The sequence below is a fragment of the Varanus komodoensis genome, unplaced genomic scaffold (genome assembly GCF_004798865.1).
Source record: "Varanus komodoensis strain SLA01 unplaced genomic scaffold, ASM479886v1 scaffold57, whole genome shotgun sequence".
Lineage (NCBI taxonomy): Eukaryota > Metazoa > Chordata > Lepidosauria > Squamata > Varanidae > Varanus > Varanus komodoensis.
The window spans coordinates 1,897,036-1,904,853 of NW_025336182.1; the positions used below are offsets into that span (position 1 = coordinate 1,897,036).

Consider the following 7,818-nt stretch of genomic DNA (forward strand, 5'->3'; position numbering starts at 1 on the left):
GCAGGTCCGATGTTTCTGATGACTGATGTTTTTAGTTCTTTTTTTTTTTTTTGGTTTGTTTTAGGGTTATTTTGAATAAAACTTATTATATATATAAAAAAGAATAGAATAGAATAGCAGAGCCGGAAGGGGTCCCGAAGGCCATCAGGTCCAGCCCCCGCGGTTGCAGGGCGCCACGTCCCCCCACCCCACGCAGGGGGCTGCCCAGACCCGTGCTGAGCGTCCCCGCTGTGGGGGCGCCCCCACCGTCCACACAGCAGCCCCGAGAGGCCGGCGACCCGGCCCGCAGTCACCGGTGCGCCCGCGCCCCCCGAGCCCCAGGCCCGGTCCGCGGGCGCCGCGCTCACCCTCCTCTGCCGCTTCTCTCGCTCCAGGTGGCCGCGAGCGCTGAGATGCCCGGCTCCGCTCCCGCCGCCGGCCCGTGACGCCGCCCGCCCGCCGCCCGCCGCCGAGCCCCGCCGCCCGCCGCGGCCATGGTGCACACGGAGGGCAGCGCCCTGCTGCAGGCCGTGTGGCAGGGCAAGTTCCGCCTGACCCGCCTGCTGCTGGAGGGGGGCGCCTACATCAACGAGGGCAACGCGCAGGGGGAGACGCCGCTCATCGCCGCCTGCGTGGCGCCCTACGGGGACCCGCACAGCCGGCCGCGCATGGTCAAGTACCTGCTGGAGAACGGGGCCGACCCCAACATCCCCGACAAGACGGGCAAGTCCGCGCTGATGCGCGCCTGCGCCGACGGGGCCGGGGCCGAGGTGGCCGCCGTGCTGCTGGCCCACGGCGCGGACCCCAGCGCGCGGGACTACGCGGGCGCCTCGGCGCTGGTGCACGCCCTCAACCGGGGCGACCGGGAGACGCTGCAGCTGCTGCTGGACGCCTGCACGGCGCGCGGCAAGGAGGTCATCATCATCGCCACGGACACGTCGCCCTCGGGCACCAAGAAGACGCGCCAGTACCTGAACGCGCTGCCCTCGCCGGGCGCCGAGGAGCGGCGCGCGCCCGCCTCCTGCATGTCCCCGTCGGACATCGAGGTCAGGGCCGCCCCGTCGCCGGGCGGCAGCGAGAAGGACGAGGAGCGCGACGTCTTCACCTTCTCCGTGGCGCCGCGGCCCGGCGGCCCGCCGCTCCCGCGCGCCCAGGCGCAGGAGGCCGAGGAGGCGCCGCCGGCGCCGGCGCCGCCGCCCAAGGGCCGCCCCAAGCAGCTGAAGCGGCTCAACTCCGAGCCCTGGGGGCTGGCGGCGCCCTCCGCCTCCGCCTCGGCCGCGGCCCACGCGGAGAAGGCCCGGGGCCCGGAGGACCGGCTGCTGGCCGAGATGAACGGCCTGAGCCTCTGCAAGAGGCCGCCGCTGTCCCGCAGGCACAGCGTGGAAGGGCAGGAGCCCTCCTGCCTCACGGCGGCCGCCTCGCCGGCCTCGGGGGAGGAGGGCAGCCGGCCGGACGCCGCCTGGGCGGAGCGCGTCCAGTTCGGCCACCTGCACCAGGCCCTCCCGCGGCGCAGCACGGCCCCCGAGGCCCCGGAGGGCGGCCCGGGCCCCGGCCCCCGGGGCCCCGCGCCCCACAGGCTGAACTGCGCGGAGCACCACGAGGGCGACTCCCTGGCTCCCGACTCCACGCCGGGCTCGCCCGACTCGGGCCGCGTCTCCTTGGAGAGGAGGCGGTACGGCGCCTCCCCGCTGACCCTGCCGGCCAGCTCCTCCCGGGAGAGCCTGGAAAGCGTGCCCAGCGCGGTCTCGCCCGTCGCGCTGCGCCGCAGGGCCCCGGGCCTCCTCGAGCGGAGGGGCTCCTGCACGCTGCTGCTGGACCACCTCGCGCACAGCCGCCCGGGCTTCCTGCCCCCGCTGCACTTCAGCCCCCACCCGCCGCTCCGCGACCTCCGCGCCAACGGCAAGCCGCCCCCGGGGGACCTGCCCGCCCGGGGCCTGGTCCCCGTGGCCCCCGCCTCGCCCAAGGGGAAGCGGCTGCTGCGCAGGCACTCCATGCAGCCCGAGCAGATGAAGCAGCTGGCCAGCTTCCAGAGCCTGCTCGCCCAGGGGGACTCCGCCGCAGGCTAAAGCGGGAGCCCGGCCGCGAGGCCTCCGCGCCCGCCGCGTCTCCGTAGCTGGGTCCCCACGTCTTCCTCCCCTCCCTCCCTCCTCGGTGTTCCACGTCGTAGCCGCCATTTCCATCATCCTAGCTGAACTGGGCTTCCGAAGCGGAGCTGGCGCCCGTGCGGATCTCTCGGAGCGGCCCCTGGCGGGACGAGGCTGGAGCACGGGCGCCAGGCCCCGGCTGCATCTTGTGAGCGGAAAAGCTGGCCGGGGTGGTGGCCTTTTTCGCGTACCCGCCGAGCCCCGGCCAGGCCCGCGGGAGGCTACTGAGGAAAGAGAAAACGCGTCTGTCGCGCGGGCCTCGCGGGGAAGATGCCTGCACGACTGAACCTGCCTTAAAGTCACGCCCGAGGTGCGAATGTGAGTCTGGACCCAGGGCATCTTCTTCCAGGCCCGGCCACCCGCCGCTGGGGACCCCACGCCCTGGCAGAGGCTGCCGTCTCTCTGCTCCTCTTCCACTGTCTCCACCCCACTGATTCTGTCCCTTCTGCTGGGGCCCGCTTGGCAGTACTTGAGGGGAGAGGCACATGGAACCTGGACTTCCAGGCCCTGCGCCCAATTTCAGGGCGTGGGGGATATGAATGTATGCATCCTGGCGGTGTTTAGAACCGGGCCAAAATTCTCTCTTTGCACTCCTGGGGGGAGGGACTCGGTGCGTAAGGCTGTAGGCCGTCTTTGGAAAGATCGGGCCCACTTTGGTGATCGACTCTGGTGTCGCGTCAGACCCTCTGGGGCTGCAGGATGATTTCCCACCAGGTCCAAGTTTGTCTAAACCGGGAGGAGGCGCATTTGGGGGCCCGGGAGGACGCATGGAAGCTTGGGAGGCGGTCCTGGCTGAAATGATCAGGCGGCTGCCCGGGCTGGTTACCTGCCCAGAAAGGTTCGTGGGCGTTCAGGCGGCGACAGCACGGGCTCCTGCTTTCCTTTGAAATGCTCCTGGCTGCCAGTAAGAACACACAAAGGCATTTTAACAATAGACACTGGGAGATGGGTTTTGTGGGCACTGGGAAGAGTATCCGGGGGCCCATGGACACTGTGGTCCCTGGCCTAGACGGTCCCCGAGCCCCCTGGTTCTGTGGAGAGCCGAAGGCGTTGCTCCCAAATGCTTGATCTCTGGGACCCCACGGACCTTTCCTGGCTTATGGTCACAAGGAGACCATGAAGCATTTTCTCAGTCCGCTCCCACAATTCCGGGCACGCTGTCTCCTCTCTCTCCCTCGCTTTACCCTGTCAATCAGGGCTCAGGGATGGCACAAGGATTTCTGGGCAACGGGGGGCTTCTGGGGTCCCTCCACCCGTGCCGGCTGGAACCAGGCCTGTGCCAGGGGTCGGGAACTTCCTCTCAGACAACAGACAATTCTTTGGCAAAAAGCACTTTATTTCCACCACCCAGCCAGCAAACTGGTTTCCTGCAAAGGAAGACTCTCCCGCTCCATCTCCCCTCCTTCAGCTGGCTGTGCCCCACTTCCTGCGAAAGGGGGTGCCTTGCACTGACCCACGTCTGTAAGTCACTTGGATGCTGAGCTGCCAGAGCACAGGCAGCGAATGTCCTTCCCGTTCCTTCTTGCAGTTCGGAGTCCGTGCTGAGCTGTAGGCCAGCGCTTGAAACCCTCCCCTCATCCAAGCACTCGGGGGTGCTGGAAAGCCCCTGCCTACCAGGGGGTTGCGGGGAGGTGGCCTCTGCAGGGCTCTCGGAAGCCTTGAGGACGAGGGACCAACCAGCGCATCCCCTCAGCCCTCTTGTGGCAGCGTGTCCTTGCCGAAGGCTCCCAGGTTCGTGCAAGTGGCCCTGAGGCACACTTCATGGACCCCTGGTGATGTTTCACTGCCCCATAATTTTTCTCCCCCCAAAGGCCATTTCAGGTCAATAGCTGCAAGTGACCTCCCTCCCTCCCGGCTCACGATTTGGCGGTCTCCCCTGTTTTCTTGCGCACTTTGCAAGGGCACCTGCCAGCCAGACGAACCTTTTCCTTCCTCGCAGATGCTGCAGTCTTTGTCAATAGGTGACGACGTGCTGCTCGCTTGTGAATTTTGCCGGGTGGCCAGTTCAGGAGGAAGCTGTGCCAAACTGGGTTGCCTGCAAATCCTGTTTACAGAACCCTCTTCCGGCTTGGTACCCAGGATGGAGCATCTTTGGCCGAGGTGCTTGAGCGGAAGACCCGAAACGGAGCTGAAATGTTTGGGAACACTCGATGGCTTCGGCATGGTGGGGCAGGTGGCCGGGGGAGCTGCCGATTTAGCCTCTCTAGCTATGGGAAGATGGTGCCCGTTCACACACGAATCCCCACAGACTTCTCTTCCAGGCTGGTGCTCCAGACCACGTAGTGCCCTGGCGGACCCTCCAGGCGGCCCGTGAAGGTCGTTTCCCTCGCATTCCAGCCCCTCTCTTTGCACTCATCTTCCTCTTCCAGTCGTGGTACAAGCACAACGCTGCCCACTGTGGCCAAACGCACAACTTGTCAGGAGGTGAACGCCGACCTGTCGAAGCTTTTCTGTGCTCAAGTCCTGTACAGACCAATAGAAGTAGATAGATATAAAATTATATATACACAGTACTGAGCAAAAGCCCTCGTGTATTGGTGTGCGTTTGTGTGTAGCCAGGAGCTGTCCTCCTCGTGCCCTCCGAGCAGCTCAGAGTTTCCCTGTTGCTTCTTGTACCTTGGCTGGGGGGGAGGGCAGGGAGTCCGCGGGGGTGCGTCTGTTTTCAAAGTTATACAGGGTTTGCCTCCATTCCAGAAGGCCTCTCCGAGCCTCAGTTTCCTCCATATCCCACCCAGGTGTGTAAATAACTTCGATACCAAAGAAGCCAACTCGCGCAAGCTCTTCTTCACTTTAAAAAGAACAAAGAATTTTGTGGTACCCTAAGGGCAAACACATTTATTTCGGCGTCACTTCCACTGACGCAGACCTGCTTTTCACTGCCACAAACAGCCTTTTTCTGCGGCAATAGCCAGGTTTGGCTCTGCTCTGGAAATTCTTCATTTTACATATTCAAGCAAACAAAGGACGGCAGGGGAGGGGGAAAGAGGCCTCCAGGCATCACGGACTGCCCACCCCCGAGTCTGCCGTGTGGACCAGTCCAAAGAGGCAGCCCGGCATGCTCTACATGCCCGGTAGGTTTGCTCAGGCACGAGTCCCCCTGCTTCCGGGGGGGCTTGCTCCAGGGTCCTTGGCTACGGTGCTTGTGCCCTCAGTGAGGTCGGCTCATGCCGGGTGCAAAGCAGTTTGCAGCTGCACCAGCTGCTTCTGAGACGGAGGCATGGCATCACTGCCCCTCTTGAAAATAAAAGCTGCCAGCAGATGTTCATACCTGCCGTGGGTCGAGCTGCAACACGGAGGTTGCCCCAAAGGCAGGGGGAGAGAAATGGTGTGAAAGAAATCATCAGCGTCTTAGGAAGCACTTCACGTTTTGTAAGTGTGGTACAAAGATTAAAAGATAAGACAGTCCTTGCCTGCAGGCTCACAATCTAAAAGAAAAATGAAAAACCATGATACATAAGGAAAAAGGGATGAGGAGGGAAGAGGAAAACAAATCCAAGTGTCAGAGCTTGACGTTTCATGAGCCAAGTAGCTGTCATTTCCTTGGGATGGGTGGCCCTCCCTGCCTTACAGTCCCTCTTATGGCAAAGCTGGAGATCAATTTAGGTGGCCCTTTAGATGGGGGTCAGATTGGGAACTGCTCCCTGGCTGGTGGTGATATATTCTCTCCACAGGCACACCCAGACCAGATGGCGAGATCCAGGTTTAATCCCCTGTACGGTCAAAATCTGACAGTCTTCCAGAGCACACGGGATTTGCGGATGAACTGGCCAAGGAGGGAGGGGAGGGGAGGGGAGACAGAGGGATCGTAAAGCATCTGTGGCATATGGGCTGCATGAGAACCAGCTAGCAGGGCCTGCTTTGGCACATGGGATTTCGAGTACTGTAAAAATGTCAGGGTGGGATGTCGCACAAGCAACAAGGCTGGAAGAGGGAGAGAAGGCGTCGCGTTCTGGATTGGCAAGCGTGCCCCGTTCCGTCTTCCTTGCTCCTGGCCCCTTCGCCGAGGGTTCCCCAGGTGGGGTCCTCTTTGCTCCTTCTCGCGTCCGCTCTGGTGCCCTGGGAGCCTCCCCCCTGCCCTTGCCCCCGGGCAGCGCGCACCGTCGCCAGTGGCCCTGGCTTCCTCCAGCCCAGCCCCGTGTCCCGCCGCAAGCACGAGGCTCCTCGGAAGCGTTGGTGGGGGCGCTCCGGGCAGGCCAAGGGCCGAGCGGGTCTCCCACCGCCCCTCCGATTAAGCCTCTGAGGAGCAGGTGTGGCACACGGGCCATTCCCAGCCCGTGTCTCCAGGTGGCTTGTGCGGGATCCCAGCGCTTCCCCTCCCGCTGTCCACACCCCTGAGTCTGAAAGTGTTGTGCAGGAGCTTGGCCTCGGGGCTAGTCCTCTGCACGGCAGGACGTGTCAGGAGAGCCCGGGAACAGGCGGCGGCCTTTGGGCTCATCAGCAGAGCCGAGCTGAGGTTTGCCAAATGCCATTTTCACACCGCTGTGCACGCTTTGCCTCTGAGCATATGCAGAGTGCCTATGACAGCAAGGATCTTTTTAGAACAGTGGCAAAGTGTCTGTGAGCAAGAGCAAGGGGTGCAAGCGGCAGGTGCTATTTTAACTGAGACTTGAAGGCCCATTTAGACGTAGCCACTGAATTCAGTGGGATGAGGGGCGGACATAAGCCCCGTTGATTCCAAGAAGTCAACGCTGTGCAGCAACATCCGGCGCCAGCTGAGTGGTTCTGCAGGGAGACGTCCCGGGCCTCTCTGATAGGGGGCAGCTTTTGAGAGAAACTCTTCAAGCCCAAAGTAACTCTGGTGCTATTTTGAAAATACACAAACTAGCCCCACATTTCTAAATGGAAAGGGGAAAACATCTGAACGCCCAGCATGCAATTTCCACGCCCGGCAACAGGCCAGGGGGACGAAGGCTGGCAATGAACTGGCGCTTCCCTCGAAGCACCGGCCTGCGGGCAGGTCCGATCCCAGGGAGCGCCGCTGGGCGGCCGAGGAGGGCGGACTCACGGACGCCGCGGGCACAGGTGGGAGCGCGTCCCGTCCTGCCGCAGGGCTCCTCCGGGAAGCCGCTGCTCCGCGTGGCCGCTCGCTCCTGCCAGGAGGTCTCCAGCGCCGACTCCAGAGCGGCACGTGCGCCCTTGGCCAGGCTGGTGCCGCTGCCCCTTCTCGTGCCTTCGCCCGCCTGGTGCTTCCCGGGCCTCCGGAACGCGTCACAAAAAGAGGCCGTCAGCCGCCGGGACTCCTTCGCGCAGCCCTCCGCACCCTGCCCACACGCAGCAACCCGGACTGAGCCGTGTAATCCTGCATCTGGGTTTGCACTGGGTCAGCTCTTCGGGCTTCCCTCCCACGCCTTCCCACGGCAGCTCCTTCGGCCTCCTCAAAATGCCGCACGGAGAACGGGGTGAGCCGTGGTGCAGGAGGGCAGCGGCTCACCACCGCTGGGGGGTGGCGCGTTCTGGATCCGGCCCCCAGTGTCGAGCTCGACCGTGTGCAGGACAGGACAGGGGAGAAGTTCGTAGCATGCAGGGAGCCTGCCGGACCCTGGAAACCGTAACCCTCAGCCGACTGTGGTTAAGGCAGTGGTAGAAAGGCACCCTGCACATGCCCAGTGGCACCCTGGACATCGGCGGTTTGCACATTCTGGGGCTGAGCATTGCAGCAGAAATAAAAAGCAGCCGAACTGCAGGGAGGCAGCTG

General features: G+C 63.4%; 1 protein-coding gene across 1 annotated transcript; it reads left to right on the forward strand.

Moving 5' to 3' along the window:
• The first annotated feature begins 473 nt into the window (after window positions 1–473).
• On the forward strand, window positions 474–2,045 carry ANKRD34A (ankyrin repeat domain 34A). The gene has a single exon (XM_044449345.1). It carries the CDS (start codon window positions 474–476, stop codon window positions 2,043–2,045), a length of 1,572 nt encoding a protein of 523 aa, XP_044305280.1.
• Window positions 2,046–7,818: the final 5,773 nt, after the last annotated feature.

Bases quoted from the DNA above. Each gene is read 5' to 3' on its own strand.
- ANKRD34A (XM_044449345.1), top strand. From the start codon at position 474: ATGGTGCACACGGAGGGCAGCGCCCTGCTGCAGGCCGTGTGGCAGGGC.